This window comes from Vollenhovia emeryi, unplaced genomic scaffold (assembly GCF_000949405.1).
Source record: "Vollenhovia emeryi isolate VEMERY1.0 unplaced genomic scaffold, V.emery_V1.0 DF939148.1, whole genome shotgun sequence".
NCBI lineage: Eukaryota > Metazoa > Arthropoda > Insecta > Hymenoptera > Formicidae > Vollenhovia > Vollenhovia emeryi.
Genome location: NW_011967218.1, coordinates 133,468 through 160,218, shown reverse-complemented (window position 1 = coordinate 160,218; position 26,751 = coordinate 133,468). Strand labels below are relative to the sequence as shown.

The following is a 26,751-nucleotide window of genomic DNA, read 5'->3' as shown; positions in this document are numbered from 1 at the left end:
CTCGGAAACAATGGGGAATGAGACGTTTATTCATATGAACATTTTTGCTTAAAATGACCGATGCTATCATCTTCCAGAGTATTGACCTTTCCTCCTGGGACACCCTGTATATGTCTAATTAAATGTCATGTAACATTTAATTATATCTCATGGGATCCTTTCCTCCTGAGACACCCTGTATATGTCTCAATCATGTAACATTTAATTATATCTCATGGGATCCGATTCTAAAAATCATCAGACCTTCAGAGATTTGATACTTTCCTTGAATGTTCAAGGATGTCTATTGAAATGTAACAACATCTAATCCTATTATTTCTTATCAATAATTTTGCAACTGTACATACATTCAAGTAGCTCTATCTCGGAAACAGTGGGGAATGAGACGTTTATTCACATGAACATTTTTGCTTAAAATGACCGATACTATCACCTCCCAGAGTATTCACCTTTCCTCCTGGGACATCCTGTATATGTCTCACACACACAATCATGTAACATTTAATTATATCTCATGGGATTCGATTCTAAAAATCATCAGGCCTTCAGAGATTTGATACTTTCCTTGAATGTTCAAGGATGTCTATTGAAATGTAACAACATCTAATCCTATTATTTCTTATCAATAATTTTGCAACTGTACATACATTCAAGTAGCTCTATCTCGGAAACAATGGGGAATGAGACGTTTATTCACATGCACATTTTTGCTTAAAATGACCGATACTATCACCTCCCAGAGTATTCACCTTTCCTCCTGGGACACCCTGTATATGTCTCAATCATGTAACCATTAATTATATCTCATGGGATTCTATTTTAAAAATCATCAGATCTTCAGAGATTTGATACTTTCCTTGAATGTTCGAGGATATCTATTGAAATGTAACAAAATCTAATCCTATTATTTCTTATCAGTAAAATTTTGCCACTTCAAGTAGCTCTATCTCGGAAACAGTGGGGAATGAGACGTTTATTCATATGAACATTTTTGCTTAAAATGACCGATGCTATCATCTCCCAGAGTATTGACCTTTCCTCCTGGGACACCCTGTATACATTGTATATAAAATGAGAAAACCGTAACGGATCTCTTCGGGACAAGTAGCAGGTTGTTATTCGCCGTGGAACGACAATGGATAGATCGTGACGCCGCATGAACGATGTATGTACGACGTATGTATGGGGGTACGTGAATGCAATGCAGCATAATAGAACGCTGCTCGGGTCTGGCCCGGTTAGCGGCGTGGCGTTTAGCGCGTGATCGTGGATGTCGCCACTGCTCGACGCACCGCGGAGGCGCGGACCAGCGGACGTGCCACAACTGATCGCGACTCGACGTGCAGTAGAGTAGTGGAGTCCAGTAGGTGTTGTGCAGTCGAACGCGTCGGCGTCGAGCTGGACTGGTCGCAGGGAATGGTCAACGGTGGATTCGCCGCCGCCGCCGCCGCCGCCGCCGCCGCCGCGTCGTCGCCGTGGTGAGTCGCATCGCGAGATTCGCGAGAGCCAGTCGAAATAGGTCGACTGGGCGTCGTGCGAGCGATGAAACTTCGCCGATGTTTCCGCGGTGCGTGAGCGTCACGCCCGTAGCCTCCCCGTCTCTTCTGTCGCCCACCCTCCTCCCTCGCCGTGTGTGCGTCCCGTGCGATGTGAGTGCGAGCCATAAAAAGGAAAAGAGAGCCCAGGGAAGCGCGCTACGGGAGCGCAGCCTCGGACGTATCGTCGCACGATTGCACGCAGCGTGACGCAGCCCTTCATACACGCAAGTACGTACGCACATCTCCCCGCACGCGTGACGTGACGTGAGACGTGACGAGACGCGACGTGATATGTGTAGGTGCACACAGAGATGCAGGATTCGCTCCTGCACGCGTTTGCATTCCAGCGCCCGCGTACACGGCACGTATCTACGAGTAGGCTTATTTATACGCGCGTCCAATTCAGATATACCTATTACGTATCGTCGTCGAGAATTAAATGTATCGTGTGCCAGCGATGTGTCTATATATATATATACGTGGGTTTACGCGCGTGGGTTGTCTCAAAATCTACCTGCGTGTTAACAATGACGGTAACTCGTCGGAATTGCCCCGTTGGAGAAAGTGTATCGGGGCGGCGGTAATTGGAAGCTAGGACAAACGAGAGCTTTTCGCAAACCGAAATTGCACGCAGTGTTCTCGCCGCGGGATTATTTTCGCGAGTAACATCGGTATTGTCCAAAATAATGCACCGAATCCAGAGTATCGCATCTTATTGTTGGTATCATAGTGCAACTTTGTTCTAGGTGGAGTCGCTTGCCAGATATGAGTCACCCCCCTATCTTTCTAAATGGAATCATATGACTTTTCTGATCAATGTACCGCTTCAGTCATTCCATTTATAAAAGTTTATGAGATATACCACCTGGCATCTTTATGTTCAGGGTTGGGAAGTAACTCCGTTACTTGTAACGAAGTTACAGCTATAGTTACTTTTTTTTTTAGCAACTTTAACTTCGTTACTTTCTCTCCATCTGTAACTTAACTTATTGTCAGTTACATTTTCTCGATAAGTAGCAACTGATTTAATAGTTACATCAATAGTTACTTTATATATTTTTTAAACCTCCACAGATTAGGCCTTGCATTTGCGCACAGACACCTTTATCGACACTTTACAATTCAAATGCAGATTTGATAGTTTTATTTCCATTGCAAGTAACTGCAAAGTGACGATTCGTTACTTTTCTCAGCAACTGTAACACGCTACCTTTCAGAATTGGTAACTTGTAACTAGTTACATTCTTAGCGAGAAAAACTGTAATTGTAACTAGATACTTTATGAAGTAACTTTCCCAACCCTGAATTTATCACGATGTCTTTATGCATGCTATAATGAGACTTGGTTGTGATCGAGGGGGGAAACCATTGAAGGTGCATTGTGGTGTACACATTTGCGGCATTACTAGGCATTTTTTGGGCATTAGATAAAATAAGATAACAAGATAAAGTAATGCCCACTGGGCATTAGTGGGTGTACAAGATTGTGGTCAGCGGTTTGCCCCTCGGTTGTGATTCACGTACAAAAATACCTGTTAAAAGAATCGTATATCGTAGTGCGCATATATTGGTACGGTGATTTTCCATCTTTATTGAATCATCGACTGATTCGTCTTATAAAGTCCCGAGGAGGAAACCGCTGACCCAACTCTTGTACACCAATGCCCACTAATGCCCAGCGGGCATTACTTTATCTCATTATCTTATTTTGTTTTATTTATCTTGTTTTATCGTGTTTTATCTTTATAATGTTACAGCAAGGCCCAGTGCCTAAATCTGTACACCACAATGCCCTCAGCGGTTTCCCCCTCGTAAAATCCCATAGAAATATTATAATCGAAGATCAGCCAAAAGTAATGATTTTCGAAAATATTTCATGTTTTGTGGCAATAAATGTAAAAGCTAATTTGAAACGTTTCGCTAGATCGAATCAAGTTCTTGCTATTGGATCAAGACAGTTGAACGCATTGTTAATATTTTAATCGGGAGTGTGAATTTCGGCATACTTTTTTTGTCTCTTCTATTTTCCACTCCTCGCTCTTAATTTCCTTTTTCAAATACTTTTTCTAGTACTAATACGTAGAGTAAAGCTTCATCTTTGTTCTTATCTCCAATTGCATAAAATTCTTGAACCCATTTTTCTTCTAGGAGTATTTTCCCCTCGGAATAATCTGATAAGAGACGCATCAATTGACAACTTTGAAATAATAAAGCTTGACAGCTTCGAACAAACATCCGGACTGTACTACAGCAGTTTTTAATGTAATATACAGTGGTGTATTGAGAGAAGTAGAGGCACACAATGAACGTATTTAATACTATAGCCGCAGCAGAGTTGGTTGATTCACTCTCAAGGGGAACCATTATAATAAAAACACTTTGTCATGTTATGAAAATAATATATGACAAGGCATTATTGTCAATCGCTAATTAATTGCATGCGTTAGTCATTGTTCTTTCCTCTGAGGTAATGAAAATTATAAATGAAATTAAATTCTTCTATACACAAAAGTATCTGACACGTCCTTTTTCACAATCGTTTAACTTCTACAAATGACGTCGTCTTGATTGCAATTTTAACATCAATTTTAAGTAAAGAGACAAGGAAAAGAGAGACGTTAAGCAAGTGTCTGTTTGCTCTTACGTTATTTCATCCAAGAACTGTTATAGTAATTCTCGATAATAATATACAATGAAAACAATGTTAAATTGTCAATGCAATGGCGTGCAATATTTAGCGAAAGGAGACAAATTGCAAAATGTACTCGAAAACGTAGTTTTCGGACCGTTCCTCTCATTTATCGTCGCATCGGAATAAAAGTACAAATTTGACTGTTGTTTGCACGCTGTAAACCGAATTAAGGAGCTATTTATGAGCTTACTTCCTCCGGAAATCCATGGGAAAGTTTTCCGTTTTTTTCCCCCTCGGCGAAATGTTGAGCGAACGCACGCGACGGGCTACAAAGTTATCAGACCGTAAGTTCAACGAACCGGAGAAGAACATCGCAGACTATCGGCACCTTCGATACAGGGTATTACGGTTGTTCGCAAAGACGTGCCGCGAATAAAGCGAGAGTCATCGCATCTCGATGGAATCGATAATGAGACGAATGATTCGCTTACGCTGGCACGCTTTCCGCGCTAATAGGAGCACCGTCTAAATATAGTGTTTATTTTTCGGCATTGCTCTTTCTCTTCTTACTTATTTATCTCACCCTTTTCACGCATCTTGAAAACACATTATGATACAGAGATAAACAAAACTAAAAACTCTGCTCTTAACACGCCAGGAGCCTTGAGGATTTTTAGAGAAATTCTGAAGCCAGGAATCTATCGATCGTGTCATCTGGAAATTTTCAATAAGCAGCCTTGGTAAAAACAAATGGAAATATTTCTCTTCTTTTTGCAGATCATGACGAACTGATGAGAGCTACTGCGAAACTGAAAGCAAAGGAACAAGACGATGGACCAGATCGGCAAGAAGCAAGCCGCTAACTCACCGGAGGTGGCGTTGGCCAGTGAAATTTTCGACCAGTTTTGCAACGCCACTACGTTGAAATCTATTCTTGGCTACTACAGACAACTGTGCGAATTGCTGAAAATCCGACCGAACGTCATTAACCAGTTTTATCCAAAACTGAAAACGAAACTGCGATCGTGGAAGGCGCAAGCTCTATGGAAGAAATTTGATCAGCGGGCAAATCACAAGTGTTATAATCGTGGCAAAGTATGCCCGAACACGAGGGTACGTTTACTCATTAATTTGTACCTCTTGCTTACTTGCTATCGATGAGGGAAATTTTAAAAGTAAGGTGCACTAGGTTTTGATTATCGGCGGTGGTCCATGTGGTCTACGCACAGCCATAGAGGCGCAATTATTGGGAGCCAAGGTGGTTGTGGTGGAGAAAAGAGACCGAATGTCCCGGAACAATGTTTTACATCTGTGGCCTTTCGTCATCCAGGATCTACGTGGTTTAGGCGCGAAGAAATTTTTCGGCAAGTTTTGCGCGGGTTCCATAGATCACATCAGCATTCGGCAGCTGCAGTGTATTTTGCTAAAGGTTGCCCTGATTCTCGGTGTCGAGTTCCACGAGAGTGTAAGCTTCGATTCTCTGATCCAACCACCGGACAACCAGGAAGACGGCAGTAAGTAATAAACCTGTTATGACCATTTGTTTTTAACGATTCGCTGTTTTCATTCTTAACAAAGTTGGTTGTTGCTAACGTCTTTTTACTTTATACTTTCGTCAGAGATTGGCTGGAGAGCCAAGACTTCGCCAGCCGACCATCCCGTCTCCCAATACGAGTTTGATGTGCTAATTGGAGCGGACGGTAAGAGAAATACTTTGGAAGGTTTTAAACGGAAGGAATTTCGGGGAAAACTAGCCATCGCGATCACAGCGAATTTTATAAACAAACGGACCGAGGCAGAGGCTCGCGTAGAAGAGATCAGCGGTGTCGCCTTCATCTTCAATCAAAAGTTCTTCAAGGAATTGTACCAAGAAACGGGTATCGACTTGGAAAATATCGTGTATTACAAAGATGACACGCATTATTTTGTCATGACTGCCAAGAAACATAGTTTAATCGACAAGGGAGTTATCCTGCGGGTAATAATATACAACGCTATAATTATTAAGTACACATGTATCTAGTTGTTTCTCAGAATGGCAATTAAAGTGAATTATTATTGATTTCTAGGATCATGCTGACACTGCAAAACTACTCGCGAAAGAAAATGTGGATCGCGAAGCGTTGATGTTGTACGCGCGAGAAGCGGCAGAATTCTCTACGGAATATCAAATGATAGATATGGAATTTGCGGTGAATCATTATGGCCAGCCGGACGTAGCCATGTTCGACTTTACTTCGATGTACGCGGCGGAAAATGCAAGTCGCGTATTGGAGCGTCACGGACACAGACTGCTCATGATCCTCGTAGGCGACAGCCTTTTAGAGGTAAATGAAACTTTCACAATCATTCGAAATTACGTAAAATCTAGGACTTATAGCATCTAAATGTAGACATTAATTTTTCTAATCGCAGACTTTTGAGATGAAAGTTCAAAAATGTGTGCAATAAAGGAACATGGATAGATTTCACTTATTATTGTTCCTTCATTTTTCGTGTTGTAGCGTCTAGTTAATTTTCACGATTAGATTTCGATTTTACGCTTCTTGTTTCATTTGATCTCGAATGAAAAACTAAACAAATGATTGACAGCCATTCTGGCCTACCGGCTCTGGTTGCGCGAGAGGATTTTTGAGCTCTTTCGATGCGAGCTGGGCAATCAAAGGCTGGGGCGCTTCGCTATCACCGCTAGAAGTAATTGCGGAGCGTGAATCCATATATAGACTGTTGGGACAGACGACACCGGAGAACTTGAATAGAGATTACGCCGCATACACTTTGGATCCTCACACTAGGTAAAATGTCAATTGTAATTGAATTAGATAAATTAGTTAGGCCACGGATATGCAAAAGGTGAGAAAATCGTCTACAAAATATAACTATCGGTCCACTGTGTCTCCCTTGCTTTGTTTTACTGTACTAAGTAATTAAATATTTTTTCACCTTTATCTTTTTCTTCAAGGTATCCGAATCTTAATGTACGTTCTGTAACTCCGATACAAGTGCGCGGTCTTCTTGACACAGATGATCCTGAAAGCATCAAACAACCCGCGATACAATCCGAAGTTGATATCCCAAAGAAACGAAGACGTCGCGGTGAGTTTATTGATCACGTTAAGTTCAAACATTCTTCAATTAGCGAGATCTCGATCCGTTAAAGATCGAACCGTGCGGTCCTCGATTTACTTACCTTCAAATTACTATTTGATTTAATACAGTTATTTTTATAAAAATAAACATTTTTTTTTTATGTAGATTTGAGAGCCGACACTCAAGTTCATCCGGACACGTTGCTTCGTTGGCTACAAAAGCAAGTTGCGTTGTACGATAAAGTTCACATCGAAGATATGGGTGCCTCTTTCAAAGATGGTTTAGCTATTTGTGCAATCGTTCATAGATACCGTCCAGATTTAATAGACTTTTATAGCTTAAACGCGAAAGATGCAGTGAAAAACAATCAACTCGCTTTTGATACATTGGAAAAGGAATTGAACATACTACCGGTAAGCAGATTGTACCTTTTATTTTCTTCGCTCTGATATCAATAAGCATATTTTTTCTTTATTTTTATTAATGCGTAAGCTTTATATCTTATCTTGAGAATCATTTACTATTGTTCAGTGACACATCGTAGACATATGTTCTCAGCTTAATCAAGTTATTTATAGATGTTTTATGATTCTTGGGTGGAATAGTAAATGGGGGAAAAAATCTAAGAATTACTCTGCTGGCACATCTTTTTACTGTAAAAATAAAATATTATAAATAAATATTGTGTTATAATAAGTATCATATATGTACGTATACAACATGGGTAAATGAATAGATTACTTAGGTGATAAGAGAAAAATAATGACATTTACAGATAATGACGGGAGAAGAAATGGTTCAATGCGATGTTCCTGATACACTTGCCATGTTTTCTTACTTGACACAAATATATGAAGCTTTCAGAGGCGAGATTCCGTACGTCAAACACCCAAAATTAGTAAGTGGCTAAAAATGAGAATATGTCTAGTATTCTGTAGAGTCTCTGTTTCAGAGTCCCGCTGAATTAGCACGAGCTAGATGTTATTATTATTTTCCTGAAAAGAGTTTCCGAGAATACTTGTACATCTTGAAATAATGATAAATTTAAGTGCCGTTTATTGCAACAGGAACCGGAGGCGGAGGAATGCACGGCGCATCCAAAGCAACTGAAACAATGGACGTCTGAGGAAAAGGCTGCGAAAACACGGCACTCACGCTCGCGGCATGCTAATGAGAATGTACACTCTTACGTGGATAAAAAGGATAATACGGTTAGCCGGCGTTCTCGAAAGAGGCGAAGTACCGAGAAAGTGGGCGCAACGATGGTAAGCAGAATGAACTGTTTGCCCGTTTACAATGAACCAGTGCTTGTTTAATTGTAAGATAGACAAATGCAACGGCAATTTCGCATAAAACGTTTAAATTTTTATAAAGAAATGTAATTTGCTGGGGGACAAATGGTTTATTCGAGGGTCGAATTGAATTTCTTTTGTAGCGACTTAGACCTAATGTCACAGTCGTACACAACTGTTTGACTTAAAAAGACTGAAATGCTTGTATCTTATGTAGTCACGATGGCAGAAGATAGAAGCTGTTGTGTGTCGCGGGATATTCGTATCATTGTTAATCGTATTTGTTGGACTTGTCTTTACCGTACTTCGAGAGGAACCGGACACATACTGAACGCGCGTAATCCACCCTAGAAGGAAATAAGTCCAGACTATCGGTTATGTTGTTAATATAATTGCTATTTTACGAAACCCCGAGTAAAATTTCTTTAAATTCTTAGAAGATTGTGCCAGAAACGTTAGATGCAATCTTTCATTGTCTCTGAGCGCAAATCACGGCTAAATATAACAACGTAGTTGATTACGCATAGGCATTAAATTTAGCATCATGCTAGCAGTAGTCTACTAAATCGAAACTTTACAGGTCACTTTTTTTTTATTCTGTCTATACGTACATATAGCTTTATGATTTTTTTATTTATTTATTACTTATCTCTCTTTTTATACATTTTTTACCCTAATTTTGCATTCTATTTGTAAAATGCAATTCTTTAAATGGTCGAAGAAGTCATCGATCTCAAAAATGAGAACGTTTAAAACTTACGGTTCCAAAAAGCTCTGCTCGCATATCATCTGGTCGCTGCTTCATGCTTTCTCGCATAATTTGATTCGCGATAGTTTGCTGCAAAGAAACGTTCCATTGCTTGCCATACAAGAATCGTCACGAGAAATAGATCAGCATAACGCAATTAAATGATCGTGCGACTAATGACAATCGTAAACTCGCAATAAAGGATGAAAGGCAGAAAAGACTTGATGAGATCGAGAAGCATCGAGCCGAGCGCATGAAGAGGCGGCAATATTTGCGCAAGATGGCGACCCAACAGTTCTACAAAAGTATGCAGATGCTGCAAGCCAATGCAAAACGCGAGAAAGATGAGCCGTTTGAAGATTATTCGATTTTTTTGTACCGTCAAACCGCACCAGATTTCAAGGATAGAGTAAAAGACTTAGAGCAGAAAATACTTTATCCAGTAAGCTAGAGACTGATGAGTGCAAATGTTTGACTATGTCTTTTTTTTTTATATCTGCTGACGATAGGCCTGTTTTATGATGTTCGAAGTAACAGTGTATCGTTTCTAAAAACAATTGACAAAATAATTAATTTTACTTTACTAGATCTTGTATTCTCGCTTCACTGCATTCACATTAAAACGCATATCCAGGGAAAATATTTACACAATTAATTTTCTGACGTGTAATATTTCGTACGACTGCAACGAAGAGATAAAAGTATTAATATATTCTTCCAAGTGTTAGCACTAAACCGGTTTGATAGTTGCACACGTTGTTGACTATTGTTGATTAACATGCTTGTTGAATAAGATTTTCAAATTGATAACACTATAAACTTTCAATTTTTGGTTGTACGAGAAGTTGCACTTGCGCTTGTATTTATAGTTGTTATTATCGCATCTAAAAACTGAAGAGAAAAGAGATTACTACTAAATAGAAGGAATAGGAATAACAATATTTCTGTTTCTATCTCTGTGACTTAATGGAAATTAATTTATCTTAATCGCACTAATTGCATTTAAGTTTGGAAAGTCAAATTAAAGCTGGAAATCTCAACTATTCATTTAATTTCAGAATACCGCCTTATTACTGTTATATGTATTTCCCGAGAAACCCCGTACATATTTATATTTAAAACTCTGTAAGACGTTGGTAATTTTTGCTCGCATTGTTTGCAATACTCGTACTAATCTCTATAATCGCCTGCTTATAAGAGATTTCTATTAAGTTGTGTCAATTATTCCTAGGACAGACAACCTAAAGTACACATTGGTTACCGTCGAAATAGTGTAGACGAGGAGTTTTCGGGAAGGATAAAAGATTTTGAAGACAAGCTGAAAGGGACAACATCCTCCGAGAAGAAACCTAAAGATCTTTTACGGGCTATCGGTTTGTATACATTTTTTATTCACATCTAATTCCAGTCAAGTCTCTTATCTTTATTGTATACGACGATAAGTAAAATAATTAATTGCGTTTGTACGTAGGTAAAATTGAAAAAACTGACTGGAACGTGAAAGAAATCGAGAAGAAGATCGAAGAGAACAAGATGGGCCGCGGCGTTCGCCACGAACGTGTAGAGAAAGTGCCGAAATGGAGTCGCGAGCAGGTTGGCAAAGAAACGCTCAATAGTGCTGACGGTCTCGCACTTTTTCAGATGTGTATATGTTTCATTCAGTTTTTAGCTCGGCAGATCAAGATGGAGAAGCGAGGCAACGATCAAAAGGATACCTTCAGTAAGTACGCTGACATAGACAATACCCTGAAGAATATAGGCAAGAAGATCCGGGAAGGTAGCGCGCTCGGATACAATAAAGTTTCAGCTATGGCTGAACAGTTTTCGAATAAAAGTCAGGATGCGGAGCCCAAGCTGCAGAAATCGGTAAATAGCTTTACAATCTCCGTAGGGAAATGGTCAACGAATATTAAAATTTTAGCGTCTATGGTCTATTGGTGCTATTGTCAGTGTCTTGTATCTACGTCCTCTTACAAAGAGATATCTACTCAATTACAGGAGAGAAAATATAAATCAGTAATAGGGGCTTGCATTCTCGAGGAGATTAATAATTTATGTTTGTTAACAATTTTACAGGGCGATTATTTTCAATTATTTTCAGTTATCAGACTCGTGTTTAATCTAGCATGTATCAAAATGTTTTACAAAAGTGAATCAATGTTGTGTTAGATTTTCTTATTAACCAATTTTTATTTTATGTTTATAATTTTATAGTTTGTAATGTAAATGGATTTCTTAACGTACCAACATACATGCTTTGGAAATATATAATAGATACAGAATTGCAATATGAGATAACGTTGGCTTTTTTTAATCAAACTTTTGCGGTGTTAAAATCTTCGTGTATGTGTGAATTGTGTTAAATGTTGTAAAGTAACATCTAATTATAAGTATAAGTACGATTTTTTGACAATTCTTCATGTTGAGAATGATATTACTACATCAGATTGTACAAATTATTTTTGTGCAGAACACTAAGTCTGCTATCGTACTACCTGTGCAAGGAGGTTCGGAGATGTGCCATTTTTGCAATAAAAGAGTTTACCTTATGGAAAGACTTAGCGCGGAAGGCAAATTTTTTCACCGTGGCTGCTTCCGATGTGAATATTGTTCCATCTCATTAAGAATAGGTAATGTACTTTCTTTACAATGTTTTATAAACGCTGCGTCATTTTACAATATGTTTTAATGAACGATTATGCTTTATTTTATAGGAAATCATACATTTGATCGTGAAAAAAACGGAGGACGCTTTTATTGTACGCAACATTTTGGACTATCGGGAACGATGAAAACTAGAGCAGAAAAGAAGAAGATCAACTTTGTGAATAAAGAAAATGTACCTAATGCCGCGGCTGCGTTAAAAACACCAGAAAAGGTAATAGAAACTTGCGTAATGTATAACAGAAATACTGATACAATAAATCGTTACTAAAACGATATCTTTTCGTAGAATTTATATGTAAAATATCAAAAAGCAATATATGTATATGTAACTAAAACTTTTATACGAAAATGTACGTTTTTTTTAGGCCAAAACATCCTTAGAAGGCATTGTCGGACTCGATTTACTCGATCGTGGTCAAACTCCGGAGAGAATTGAATTTGAGAATCTGGCGGAAATATCGGATCCTGAAGAAGCTCACAGTCAAATGGATGAGGATGAATGGACAGACAGAAATTTCGGTGCTTCTACCGCAGAAATGGGATCCAGTGATGATATTTCGGATATGAGGTAAATGTGTACACATTTATTATCTATGATATTCTTTGTACCATACAGCTTTGCGATATTTTAAACATTAATTCTTGTCTCGTTATAATATAAACTGATATGAATAAATGTTTAAAACTTGCAATTTTTATTGAAATACTTGTATTTTCATGATTCGTTTATATTAGGTGTGCAAATTAATTCTTGGCTTTTTTTTTAAATAAATTAAACATTTATTTATACAAAATTATTAAACGGTTCAAACTTAAAAGTAATCTCCATTAGCATCGACACATTTTTGCCATCTTTGAGGCAACTGACGAATTCCTTCGCGGAAGGACGGCTGTTTTGAATCGATGAAGTCTGTGATACATTTTCTGATCTCTTGAAGCGTTTTGAAATGCGAATCCACCAAATGATGTTGTAGCGATCGGAACAAGTGAAAATCGGATGTGGCTAGGTTGGGTGAATACGCCGGGTGCGGCAGAGCTTCCCAGCCGAGCGATTTCAGAGATGCCTTGGTCGTTTTCGCTGTATGCGGCCTGGCGTTGTCGTGCAGCAATATGCCATGCCTAGCACCTTTTCCCGTATAAGGTCTCTTGCATTCGATTGCGTTACTTAAACACCGAAGTTGTCGTGTATATAACGCTCAGCTGTGACCGTTTCACCTGGTTTGAGCAACTCAAAGTACCCCTTTAAAATCCCACCAAATGCACAAAAGAACCTTTTTTCCTGCGAATACTTGGTTTCGGCGATCGATGTCACAGGTTCGCCGGGATTAACCCAGGATTTTCGCTTTTTCGGATTGTCATAATACCCACTTTTCGTCACCAGTCACAATTTTGCACAAGAAGTCTTTTCTTTTAAAGCGAGACAACAAAGACAGGGCCGTGTCACATCGTCTCAATTTATTGTCGTCAGAGAACGCGTGCGGAACCCAGCGGCACTCTTTTTGAATTTTTCCAAGCTTTAGCAGGCGAACAGAAATGACTACCGTAACTCTTAATGCAGCAGCGAGCTCTGCTTGCGTTTGGCATGGATTTTCGGCTAACCATAAGTGATAAACACGTTATAACTTTAAGGCCGAGAATTAATTTGCACACCTAATAGTACAGAGCAATATCTATATGTAATTTAAATCTAATCATAATGGCTGTTCAAATTATCGTAGTGATTCTGATGAGGATAATGAAGTATTTGAGGAAGCTATAGATCAACCACTAACAACCGAAGGAACTCTCGAGCTGGCTAAGAATTGGACATTGCGCTATTCACATCCGCATGCTACTGTTGGGCAATCTGACACTGGCAGCAATGAATATGAAGATTCCAGTGACGAATATACTAGTGAAGGTATGATTTATCATGCATATAAAAGCATATGCATGTACGTACATTATAACTTTTTGTTATTTTTTATTTTGTATAACGCGTTCTTCACGAGAATATTCTATCTCTCTTATTGTAGATAAAAGATTATAGATAAAAGTGTGAGGAAGATGAGTGGAAAAAGCAGAATGTAAACGATAATGTTAACAAATTTTCCAACTTGCATACATTGCTCGTTTATGTCATGTAACGTGTATACTTTGGTTTTTTTGTTAGACGACGAAAGTGGCACAGCAACCGAAGACGAGGAAGATGTACGTGCACGAGAGCTCCGAAAGCAGGAAGTGTGGCTGAAGGTGCCACCGCGCAGCTCTGATACCGATACCGGTTCGGAAACAGAGGTGAAGCATTCTCAAGATTCTATAGATCCCGCTATAGTTCAAGAACCATTCATTTCTTTCGAATCTAAAGTAACATCGTCCTCAACAATGTCCAACGCGAACACAAATGATAGTGAGCTATCATCCGACAGAAATGCTCTCGTAGGTCTGTTAGAATTCTCCGATGAGACGGCATTAACTTCTAATGTATTAGCTACAGGTACACACGGTCAAGATAATATGACTTCCGCTCATAAAAATGGTGCATCTCTCAATGTTATCTCGCAAGTTTCTGAAAATGTAATTTCCGCGACCGATTCAATGCCTCTTCCAATATCAAATAATATTGACGATGATATTTCGGATAAAAATGAATCCTTGAGTCTTTTAACAGATATTACTCTTAATCACTTAGATAAGGAAGATTGCAATTCCGAATACGAAAGTTTTGTGGACGAGAATACTCGATTAGATTTAAACGAGGATAACAAAATTCACGATGACTGTTTGCAAAATAATATTCTCAACGTTGATATAAAAGATCTTGCACCAAATTCTATTAACTTCAATGTAAATGTTAATAATTTGGACACAAATACTCTAATGGAAAATTCATCTACGAACAATTTGAAAGGAGATTCAGCTCAATACAATTGTTTGGAAGTTGATTCGGAAGAGGTTGCGAAAATTACAGTTACAGATACTACACCTTGCATCGGAACAAGCAAGGAGTCCAGAGTTTCCGATAGCGAAACTACCCTCATCAATGCTGACGATTTGCCAGGTGTGATCACTTCTTCTTTGAATGGAAGCAAAAGTTCTTTAGCCTCTTCATCGTCAGAGATTTATCAATCGATGGAGATGTTATATAGTGGCAATTCAGCCATTAGCGATCACTTAGACGATGTGGTAGAACCCTTAAAATCTAATTTGCCTAGAGAAATAAAAATATTCAAGTGTGAAAATATGAGTGTTACTAATCAAAGTGAGGGCGGCGATTTTATTAACAAAGACAGAAATGTTGAGTTTATCGAAAATAATCAGGCTATTCACGTGAACAATGTTATTGATGAGAAAGTTGACATACATTTAACAACTCCGATGCTTACTGCAAGCGTACTGCAAGGGTCAGCATATCCAATAGTCACGGTAACATCGCCGTCTCCGACGCAAGAGATACAGCTTGAAGAACTATCTTTGGAAACTACACGATTGCTGGTTCCCTTGGAATCGCACAGTATTCCGAATTTTGGTAATTGCGACAACGCGTTCGATAAGTTGAAGCGCGATTTGAAACAAAGAAAAGAAAAGAATAAAGCTACAGGGAATAGTCTCCGGCCACTGTCGACTGAATATGCCCGGTTGAAAATGAATAAATATTTTATGGAGAATAAAAAAAAGATTTCGAAAAGTCAACCGACACAAAGCGAAGAAGCTAAGGACACATGTAATATGGAAGTGGTGAAGTTGCATATTAAGCCCAAATTGTCTAACAAAGTAAATGCAGAGGAAATGCTCAAGTACTTCAATAAGATTTCTTCGAATATCGATAAATCTGGAACTTCCAATTTAGACGCTATTAAACAGAATGAAAGGCGAAAATCAGAAATTGATATTGAACAAATAAGCGATTTGAGCGAGAAAGATATTGATGCAATTGATCAACAATTTAATCAAATCGAAGAGCAGAATAAAAGCGCATATTTGGAAGGTGATGAGATGGGCTATTTGTCAGGATTTGAAGTACCTAATAACAAAGAGGAAACAGCATGCAATAGCTTAGGTTTAGCAGCTAATGATCATGTTGCACTAAATCCTGAATCAAGCTTTGACAGTGATTGTGTCGACTCAATAATGCCAAACTATAATATCCCTAAATTAGAGCACAACGAAAGAAATATTTCATATTTACACACAGATACGGATATGGACTTAAGTATTAACAATTTCAAGTTGCACACTGCTACGACTTCTGACATGTCGACATTGCATACAGATGTAAAAAACGACATTTATTTCAATGTTATAAGTGATGGAAAGGAGCAAGAAAAGATCAAACCAACAGATAACGTTCTGAAGAGTGACATAAATAACGTAAATACAGGAGTAAAGGTTAATGTAAATTTAGACGGTAATACGACAGACGATCTAATTAAAGAAGACAATCTAATTAAAGACATACAAAGTAATAATATTTTAGGTAATGCAATAAATGAGGAAGAAAGAACGAATCCAATGGATTTAGATGGAATTATACTAAATAGTAATAGTGAAAAACAAGCTAATAAAATTAATATTTTGAGTAATAACGTGGTTAAAGATAAAAAATCAAATAAAACTTTGTTATTTGGACATAATACATCTCTTAATGCAAAGTTAACTGCTCCTTTATTATTAAATAATAATGCGAATAAAATTATTGCATGTAATAAGTTGCATAAAAGTAATTCTAATTTAAATGAGGGTACATCGCGGGTTTTTTGTAAAGGTATGAACAATAATATCTCTAAATCATTGTCCGAATTAAAAAACACGATATGTAAAGATGTGTCCGCAGTAAAAGCAACAATTGTCGAGAAAATGACAGATGCATCTGCGAACATTAAAGACACGATCACAAACGATAATTTAGTACAAAATTGTGTTCAAGATGTTCCTAAAAAGCCCGAACGAAAGAAATTATCTCATGACATTAATCCTTTTCAACAAGCTTCAACAACAATTCTTAATGTGACAATTTCTAACGCGGAACTTTCACCGCCTGAAATTCCGGTAAGAAAAAAGTCAGCAAAGAGAAGTTTCAAAGATCTATGTGGAAATCAGACTGTTGAAGGTACGTCAAAATTACAAAGTCAAACTGTCGAGAATATTTCAAAATTAAATGGTCAGACTAGCAATAATGTTTCTAACATTCAAAGTCAAGACGGGGAAAAGCTTTCAAAAGTTAAAAGTCAAGATGATAAAGACGTCGCAAAATTAATAAGTCGGGATATCAACGACATCTCGAAAATTCACTGTCAGGATGTTCAAAATCATGATACTAATTCAATGGATATACAAAGGCCATCAAGACGAAATGTCGCAAAATTACAAAATCGGGACGTCACAAATCTTTCGAATGTAAATAAGGACGTTATGAAAGATGTTGAAGATAATATAATAGCAGAAAATCGAAATGTTGCCAGGACATCAGGATTGCAAAGTCAAAGCAAAAGCGTATCGTCGACTCCAGAAGCTTATCATCATACAAATTTGCATTTGCTCAATAAACCTGAGGAATCTATAAAATTTGTTTCTAGTAATAATCAGTCAAAGAAAGACAAATGCATAATTTCATGATGTTAATGTAATAACATCTATGCTATATTTAAAATATTTTGTGACGTAATGTTTGACAAGAAATGCTTTAGCTTTAATTATATCAGTTTTAACGTTTTGTTACATAATAATTATCTAATTTGATAACACAATTATCTCTTGTTTTTTAATATAAATTAAAAATTTATGAAAGCTTTTGTAATATATAAGTAATTTTACCACGTAAGTAATGGGCAAATTAAAAATAATTAAAAGTATATAGTTTCTTTTAAACTAAGCTGCACTAAACTCTTAGTTTGAATACAAGTCATATGAAGCTTTTATACATATAACTTGAAGTCTAGTTTTATCAAAATATTTAATCTTAACAATTGTAAAAAGTGCGAAAAATTGCAAAAAAAACATGTAACTGAATTTGTTGCTGAAAAGTTGCCATTTCAGACTGATCAAAAAATTCTTCCTCAAGTGGTTTGATGTAATTTTGTATATTTATTAGCAATCTATCAAACGTGGGTTATATACATTTTATAAAACATCAGTCCATACATGAATTCATTAATGAAGTTAGGAGTATGACTGTCAGATTTGCGATATTTTTTTACAAGAACGTTTCTTTGTAGAAACTTTTAAATCGATAAATTATGTAATTTTTCGTATTTATAAACGTACGTATTACAATTCTATTTGATGACGCTATAGCTTATAATCTTACAAATCTTTATATATCTTTAATAAATATTGTAGTTATGCCATTTTAAATTAGGGAAAATTGTGTGAGATGTATTAATAAAGTAAACAGAGAAAGTATAAGTAAAAATCTTGGCTGATGGTGATTGACTTTTTAATTTTCAATGGGCCTAGTTTTTAATCGACCAATTAAGGAGCATTTAAAGAAAAGGTAATCATCTTGTTGTGTATGAGTGGAGTGTGCTATTGAACTAATTTATCATTAACAGTGACTTTAATCATTAATCGTTTGTGTTTGATTTAGTTCTCATGCTAAAAGTAGCGATTTACTCACCAATCTTGACTAATTCATTCAGAGATTACCACCAGCCAGTACTTTATTAAATATCTCACCACGTTTTTGTTTTAGTTATAAAATTCAGAATTACACTCTACGATTCGACATATTAACTGTGACATTGGTTTATAAATAGACACCATTTACAGAAATAACACATATCCAATTAGAACACATATCCAGTCAGAACACATATCCAATCAGAGTATTAGCGCATCTGTGTCTTTGTTTATTCTTTATTCTTAGTCCTTACTAATTTACTAAATTCGTTTATTACTTTAGTTGTATACTTGTTTGAATTTTTATTCATTTAACACACTTTGCTCCGTAGGTTGTGTCGTCGGAAGACGCGTCGACTGAGGAGAGCGTGGAAAATTCCGCAACCGAAATCTCAACCGATTCCGAATTCGAGCACGATGAAGCGACTCCAACGCAGCACGAGATTCCCGAGATTACCATCAACGACTCCTACGTGCGGAAAACGAGAGGCGCTTACGTCGAGCCGAAGAAGGTGCAGGTGAAGAGTAAGATGATCTCTTCGATCAATGGCAACTTGACGCAGGATAAAAAACAGCAGGACACTATCAAGCAGTTTATGGGAGACCGTACTAAGGTGGAATCGAACAAAGAAGTAAATTGCAACGTGCCGGCTTCTGTCGACGCGAATAACACGCCATTGTTAAATCCACGAAAGGGAGATTATCTTCTGAATCGCACACACTCCACCGGCGGAATCGCTTCGAGACTCTCCTTAGAATTGAAGAAACGTTATCTATTAGGCGGCTCAGCGTTGGGTGGTTCCGTCATAAAGTCGGGTTCGGCGTCTAATGTCGACACAAAGCTGAGAAACTTTACTGATGCGATCTCCCAGCATCAAAAGTTATTAAACCCAGCACCGGAGCCTAGTCCTACCATGCAAGCATTTCTTCAAGGTATCTATTTATTTTTATTTTATACTTTCAACGTTAATTCCTCTATTACTTTAATACTCGCAATCAGAACTTTCCATTGACATAAAACGATATCTGTGATATCTTGATTGTTAAGAATGATTCGAGAGATAAATTTTTTAAATAACTTTACCTCGTAGAGCATTTTTTTTATATGTATGATTGTATTCTTTAAGGTACTAGTAAACTGCGAACCAACAATGCACCTCTTTCTCCACTGTCGCCTACAGTTTTATTTTCGCGACAGTTATCAACCGATCACTGCCGAAATTCATCAAACGATGTCGCGAAGCCGACAACCTTGATAGAAACATCCAAAGCACAGCATTTACCTGATTTAGTGAAGGAGTCCAGTATTCTGAAATCAAAGACAGCACCCAACATCTGCAATGAGTCTTCGACGAAAGACGGAAAGTTAATCGACGAACAAGCATTTCTACAACAATCTAATAACTTGACCAAGAACACTGCGGAGGATGTAAAAAGCTCGCAAAATACGGAGAAAATTCTCGCGAACAATGCGGAAGAAAGCAATGGTTTTAGACCGCGTAGTCCTCTCCACGAGACGTCCATTGTCGTGCCGCAAGTAAACTGGAGCAGCAAGAACGAAGACAAGGATGCCAGTTCGGGCGATTCCGAGATAGACAGCGACTCGTTGTCATCTTCCGGCTCTAACGAAGCAGTTGAGAACGATCAACTTGCCATAAACCTTTCGCCGCCTAGATTACGAATTCACAGCACCGATGGCGATCTTTTGCTGGATGAGGGAGTCGATCGATACAAGCACTACGATCCCGATGACGGCCAGACTTTCGAGCCAGATTCTATCGAGATCTCTTTTCTGCGGGATCGCCGATTACTCAACCCAACGGACAGTACTGTCGAAATAGTAAATAATAATATGGAGCGGCTAGATTTGCGGGATGACAACAGGAAGAGTAACTGCAGCAGTCCTACTTCCGAAGCCTCACCACTGTCCAACAAGCAAGATGACTCCGAGGAGAACGACATTACCACTGCAGCGTTTACTGAGACAGAGTTTTCCGAATGGGCCCGCGACGGGGAGGCCTTGGTCTCTGACGACCTTCGCGACGTAGAGCTCGATATCGACCCTGGTTTCATCACTGTACGAAGGAATAATGCAAAACTATCCAGTACACCCGCCAAAATCGCTAAAGAGGAGGATATGGAACTCGACCATTCCAAGATCGAGCGAGTAATCAGCGGTCAGGAATACCCGAACAATAATACGTCAAAACTGTTGGTCAACGGCGAAGATATTAATTACATGGACACGGACAACGAGTCGCTGTTGGACGACAGTCTTCAGGATGCTTCCAATATCGCGATGCTGAAAAATCGAGGTTACATCGAGTTCGTGAACATCAAGACTTTTTCCAACGTCCCTATTTCAACCAACATGTGCAACCTACCAGTCACTGATGCGCCAATAGCGAGACTCGATCTGGAAAACGACTCGTACGGTGAGGAAGAAACGGAAGAGGGCTACAAGGGCGCCAATGTGATCGAGATTGATCCAGTTACCATGGAGGACGTGATGGGCAAACTAAACGAGTCTAATGCGAATAAATCGCCGTTCGAGGAACAAGGGGAGGGGAAATTTAAGGAGAACGCGAAACGGGAGCAATTGGCAGAAGCTTTTAACAAAGAGCTACTTCAATCGATGGAGGAAGATAGCTTGCTACTTGTGGAGCCAGCGGAGGATACGACTACCAGCGAAGTCGTCACAGTACTTGCGAGTCCGATCAATCCTCAGGTGTCTATAGTTCCTGTAGGAACGACGGAGAAGCGCGAGGAATCCATCGCCAAGGCGGACTCCAGCAATCCGGACTATCTGGAGTACGTAAAGAGATTGCAGTCTAGAATCGCAGAGTTTAGCAACGTCAAGGACTCTATTGACGTAAGAAAATCGAGGCGGAAAAACTCGAAAAGCTTGGCGCAGACGCGTACCGCAGAAATGATCGCTGAAGAGATCAAGTGCCAGGAAACGTTGGCTGTAACGGTGGACAGTAATGGTGTCAATTCACCGGCAACCTCGAGGAAGCTTGAAGAGATTACGAGAGAACGGTCGAAGCAAAAGAACCTTATTCAGGATCTTCTAATGGATAAACTCGAGGCTCACAAACAGAAGTCGGCCGAAAAGAAAGCCCGAAGAGCTGCCAGAGCCTCGTCTTTTACCACAGCGTTATCACCGATGAAACCGCTATTACCTAACACTTCTTCCGTGGGTAACAAGTTTGTGCCTACTTCTATAATATCACCAGTGAATAGTCCGATTCGCACAACCTTTGGGGAGGTGAACAAGTTGTTGAATAATCATTTGATGTCTTCGTGTTCTCGTGAGCAAACTAATCGAGATAAAGAAGCCAAAGAACAAATTCCAAAGAAGGCGGACGGAGAGTCGATTGCTGCTAGTCTAGAGGATGCTTTCAAGACGCCACTTGCACCACCAAGATTGAAGAGCGAGGAAGCTAGAAGGACTGCCGAAAAGGCCAGACAAGATGCTCGAGAACGGGCTAGACTGAAGAGCGACGAGGACTTGGGCTTAAGTCCAGAAGACCGAATCAAGGAATTAAGAATGAGGGTGACCCGAAGACAACTCTCGATGGACGATGCAAAAAAGGACGATACGCCGATGACTGAAAGAGCTAAATCGTACAACTTTAGCACAGCGGATAATTCGGAGCCGAAATTACAAATCAGCAAAAGCACTGATAATATGAAGAACGTCGCAAAGAAGATCAATTTCCAGAAACTGCCAGCGACTAGCGCGAAATCGATGGACGAGTTGCTGAATACCGCGGGTCTGTCGCTTTCGGATAACAATAGCATGGCAATTAAAAGGGACAAGAAGAAGCAGAAGGATTCGGAGAGAAGAAAGAGTATTATACAGGCGGTGTCAGACTTCTTCTTCAAGAAGGAAACGAGTCCATCGCCCCCGAAGGAAACGAATCAGAAGGACAAGTTGTCAATGTTCCGACTGACTTCAAAATCAAAAGGAAAAGTAAGTAGTAGTGTCACAGTTGTTATTATTGTTATTAATATATTGTTATTATTAATATGCACAAAGTGTTCTGAAAGAAAAATAGCATAACGTTTCCACGTTAAACACAGATTGACAAAGCTGTTTCATCGAAATCGGACACGAGACCTAAAAGTGTATGCGAGGATATGCTCGTAGGAAATTTTCTTGGTGAAAATCCGCCGCCTGTACCGCCGCCACCACTTAACTATTCTACATACACTACTCAAGTGTCAGGTATGACTTGTACAAATATCCCTATTGCTGATCTTATGAGTATGTTGTATAACATTACTTAAATTACAAGGTATACATTATATTTCTTGTGATAACAAATACATGATTTATTTGGTTTCATTGTACACTTGTCACGAAATAAAAGTTTTTCCAGCTGTTGCACGAGTAACTGAGCTATACGTTTTGTATGTTATTTTAAAATTTAATAATTTGTTAGGAATCAAAAGTAATATAGTATATGGACTAGGCTACATTTGTATTTTTCTGAATTGTCTTGTTAATATAATATAAAAATACGAAGTATAATATATACTTTGATAATTTTATATCTGTATGTTTCAGATGACAGTTTGTCAGATGACGATACCAAAACAACTGCTTTATCAACGTCGTGTATGCAAAAAGTTACGGCAACTGAAGAATCGTGCAATAGTGTTTCACGTAAATTGAAGACTGCTAAGAAAGTAGCTAGACAAGCACAGTTGAAGAGGTAAGATATAACATATGTACATTATATATGAATAAAAAGGGAACGAAATCAAGTAGACGAATTTTTAGAGAAAAATACTAGAAAATATTTTTATAAACGTGAATAAAATATATAAGTGTACGTGCTTGGAATTAATTTGAAAACACTGCTTGAATATATTTTAAAGATTGCGGATGGCTCAAGAAATACAAAGGAAATTGGAGGAAACTGAAGTAAAACAAAAGGAATTGGAGAGCCGGGGTGTAAGTGTCGAGAAAGCGCTACGTGGTGAAGGAGGTAACATAATATTCTTGGTTTATGTATATTTATAAGTTTCTCTAATTTTTTTAATATTTAATCTTTGCGCGTTATTACAGCTTGAAATACATATAATTCTGCTTATATTCGATTGCTATAATCATTCTATTTGATTTGTACAGATACCCAATCTTTTTTAAATTGTCTTTAATATAAAAAGTCAAGTAAAGAATAACTGATATATGTTAATTATTGTTAAATAACACGAGTGGGGAAGAATACAATCTAAGGTATTAAATAATCTTATTTAGATTCCTCCAATCGTGAAGAAGCTGATTTACTTAGAGAATGGTTTGATCTTATGAAGGAACGAACGGAATTACGTAGATATGAAAAGGAACTTCTGGTGCGTGCCCAAGAGGTTCAGTTGGAAGATCGTCATGAACGATTGCAACAAGAATTGCGCGAACGTTTAGCTGATGATGGTATTATTCTTAATATTCCAGCTTATTAATTCATAATACTTTATTATGATTAGAACATGTCGATTTAACATCAAAATGATAAGACCGCCAATGTATTTTTCGACCGAAGTGATAAATTCCCAATATATTAATAGTAACGGAAACTTTTTAAAGTGATTAAATTACAGTGTACGTAAATATGTACACCGCTATTTTGTAAATTGTAATATAATTTTACAGATGATAAGAAGACGAGTGATGATGTAAAAAAGGAAGGAGAAATTTTGACGGAAATGTTGGAGATAGTAGCAAAAAGAGATTCCTTAATCGCTCTATTGGAGGAAGAACGACAAAGGTGGTGTAAATCATCGTGTTTGACACCTATTAGTTCTGTACATACAAATGCATGTTATATCCGTATTTTTAGTAATTCCTCTCACAAATCGGAGTATTTATCTTACATTTGCAAATTGCTAATTATTTTACTTGTTTATATATTCTCAGTTCATATAGTGGAAATATTTATTAATTGTAATCAGGAATCATTGGTGTCTTTTAGTCTTTGAAATTTTCACGTTATTGTTAGATACTATGCGTGTGCTTTCTTCGATAATAGATATATCATATTCTAATCTGTACAACAAATAGATAACTAAATTTGTATTCTGCATAAACCTGAATGTTATTTAAAATGAATGCCTTCAGTATGTGTGTGAGAACGCGACATGGCAATTTGGTAGGTACAGTACTTCGGTTCTTACAAGAAAAGAACATGTCTCGTGCCTGTAGCTAAATTTGTTAATTATTCTTCACAATTTCTCCTTTATTTTTTATCTAAATTACACGTTTATTGCAGCACGATTGCAAATCTTGAATTGTGTCTTTATTTCTTGTTTTCATCTTGTTATGCAATTATTCCGAGAAAATGAATACATCGCATGATAACTTTCAACGTATTGTTGATAAGAAAAGAGATCGTGAACTTGACATTGTGTACGGACAGTATGTGCATGATCAAATGTTATTTAAATTAGCATGGGACTTTACACTTGGTGCAAAATTTTTACAGTTGAATAGACGCGTTGACTTTTACGTGCCCCCAATTCTATTTATAACGAGCAAACGAATAATTAATGCAATGTCTTCGAAATGATCGAAATGTTCATTTGCTTCAAATATGTGGGGATCTGTAAAACGTACAGTTCTTTAATGGCAATGTGTGTGCAATTTTTTTATAAGCAATGTTAACGTGGTCGCGTAGCTGTTTAATATTTTTTATTTGGAAATATAATTTATCTTTGTTCTCGTAAACGCCAAGGATAAAAACTGCATGTATTGCTATTATCTACTATCATAGTTTACATAAACTTGCTTTTTAGATAATAATAATTTTTTAACAAGCAAACAAAAAGACTCGTATCATAACTACATGTAATCCTAAATGTAATCCTTTGACAGAAGCTAGATCGAACGTTGAAGTTTCTGAGAATGATAATGATTTGGAGCAAAAAAATTTACGCGAATACATTGTGAATCATTCCAGCAAGTAACATAATATTTTTCTAATTAATATAAACATATCTATTTCTCTTTTAGATATCAGAACGAAGACCGCGACCTCGAAGCTCAAATGCTGGCTAAAGGCCTCAGATTAACGCCAATTAAGAAATGTGGTCCTAAATATTCAGTCTAAGGGAGATACGCTTCTGTACATACATTCTCCGCAACAATTTTTTTATCACATGATAACACCAGAAGAAAGTTATACATATATATATAAGATTTGTAAATAGTTTAGGTGACAAAGGAATTTGAAAAAGGTAGGAGACTCGTATATGCCTAGATTTCTCTGCCCATTTTCAACATATTCAATATTTAATAAACATATCTTTTTTACAAATATAATTAAAATCTTTTATTTTTGACATAAAGATAAACAACGTAAAATCTGCTCTATGGACGTATAATTTAATTGCGTGAATGACATGCTGCATTGTGATTACATTAAAGTGCAGCGACTTGTAGCATAAAATAAGGTAGCGAATTAAGAAAGTGCGATACTTATTACTACGTAAATAAGTAACGAGATATTGTAACATTTCTTGCAAACCGAATCCAAACTGAAGTGAAATTGAGTTTGTCATTTTATTTTTAACAATTGACCAGATGCTGTTTTACGAATCTAGTGAGAAGATCATGCATTTGAACGTACTATGCGCAAGGTGTTTGAAAATCCAATGTATATAACTGTAGCTATATTGTAGTGCAACGAAATTAACCAAAGGACGCTCTTTAATCAGTTGTACTTGTCTCCAGTTGGGAGGCTGGAAGACTCTTACGGCTCTAATATATTTTGTAGGTGAAGAGTAAAGGAAAGTGTTCATACTTTATGTCAGTTATATGTATGTATATGTACACGACGCATAAATCTGTGTAAAATTTGGCTGCTGTTATTTTCGCATTACTATCATTTGAGACTGAAAATAAAAGGTATCTCTATTTCATTATTTAGCGACGTACGTACATACGCCTGTAATAAAAAAAAGGGGGAGGGGGGAAACGAAACGTGAAGCGGATCGTGCGAGATTCGCGATAGTAACGTGAGGGAAAGGTCGAACATGTGGGACCGCAGGTATCTACAGCCTCGGTCATAGACGTAGTTAGAGACCCTGTAATCAGAGACTGGCCATAAGAGAGTTCGTCAAATTCCCGCGAGTGAGAGAGAGAGAGAAACATAGGCCATCTCACTCTTCTACGATTCTACG

At 37.7% G+C, this 26,751-nt stretch overlaps 1 protein-coding gene across 5 annotated transcripts; it reads left to right on the top strand.

The window, feature by feature from the left end:
- The first annotated feature begins 1,164 nt into the window (after positions 1 to 1,164).
- On the top strand, positions 1,165 to 26,490 carry LOC105565851 (protein-methionine sulfoxide oxidase Mical). Of its 5 annotated transcripts, none has more exons than XM_012019386.1 (27): positions 1,165 to 1,478; positions 4,948 to 5,283; positions 5,360 to 5,684; positions 5,790 to 6,148; positions 6,240 to 6,497; positions 6,763 to 6,965; positions 7,133 to 7,266; positions 7,426 to 7,673; positions 8,036 to 8,158; positions 8,328 to 8,525; positions 9,503 to 9,742; positions 10,532 to 10,673; positions 10,772 to 10,893; positions 10,942 to 11,166; positions 11,771 to 11,930; positions 12,015 to 12,178; positions 12,333 to 12,535; positions 13,686 to 13,867; positions 14,120 to 14,244; positions 18,897 to 19,497; positions 19,692 to 22,540; positions 22,651 to 22,795; positions 23,138 to 23,285; positions 23,452 to 23,561; positions 23,834 to 24,007; positions 24,227 to 24,341; positions 25,583 to 26,490. In XM_012019386.1, the coding sequence occupies exons 2-27, from the start codon at positions 5,002 to 5,004 to the stop codon at positions 25,677 to 25,679; spliced, it is 7,932 nt and encodes a 2,643-aa protein (XP_011874776.1). In that variant the 5' UTR covers positions 1,165 to 1,478; positions 4,948 to 5,001; the 3' UTR covers positions 25,680 to 26,490. The 5 variants fall into 5 exon arrangements, with proteins under 5 accessions (XP_011874776.1, XP_011874777.1, XP_011874775.1 ...); XM_012019387.1 differs by lacking the exon at positions 1,165 to 1,478 and adding an exon at positions 1,485 to 1,766 and having other exon boundaries at positions 10,963 to 11,166; XM_012019385.1 differs by lacking the exon at positions 1,165 to 1,478 and adding an exon at positions 1,485 to 1,766.
- The last annotated feature ends 261 nt before the right edge of the window (positions 26,491 to 26,751 follow it).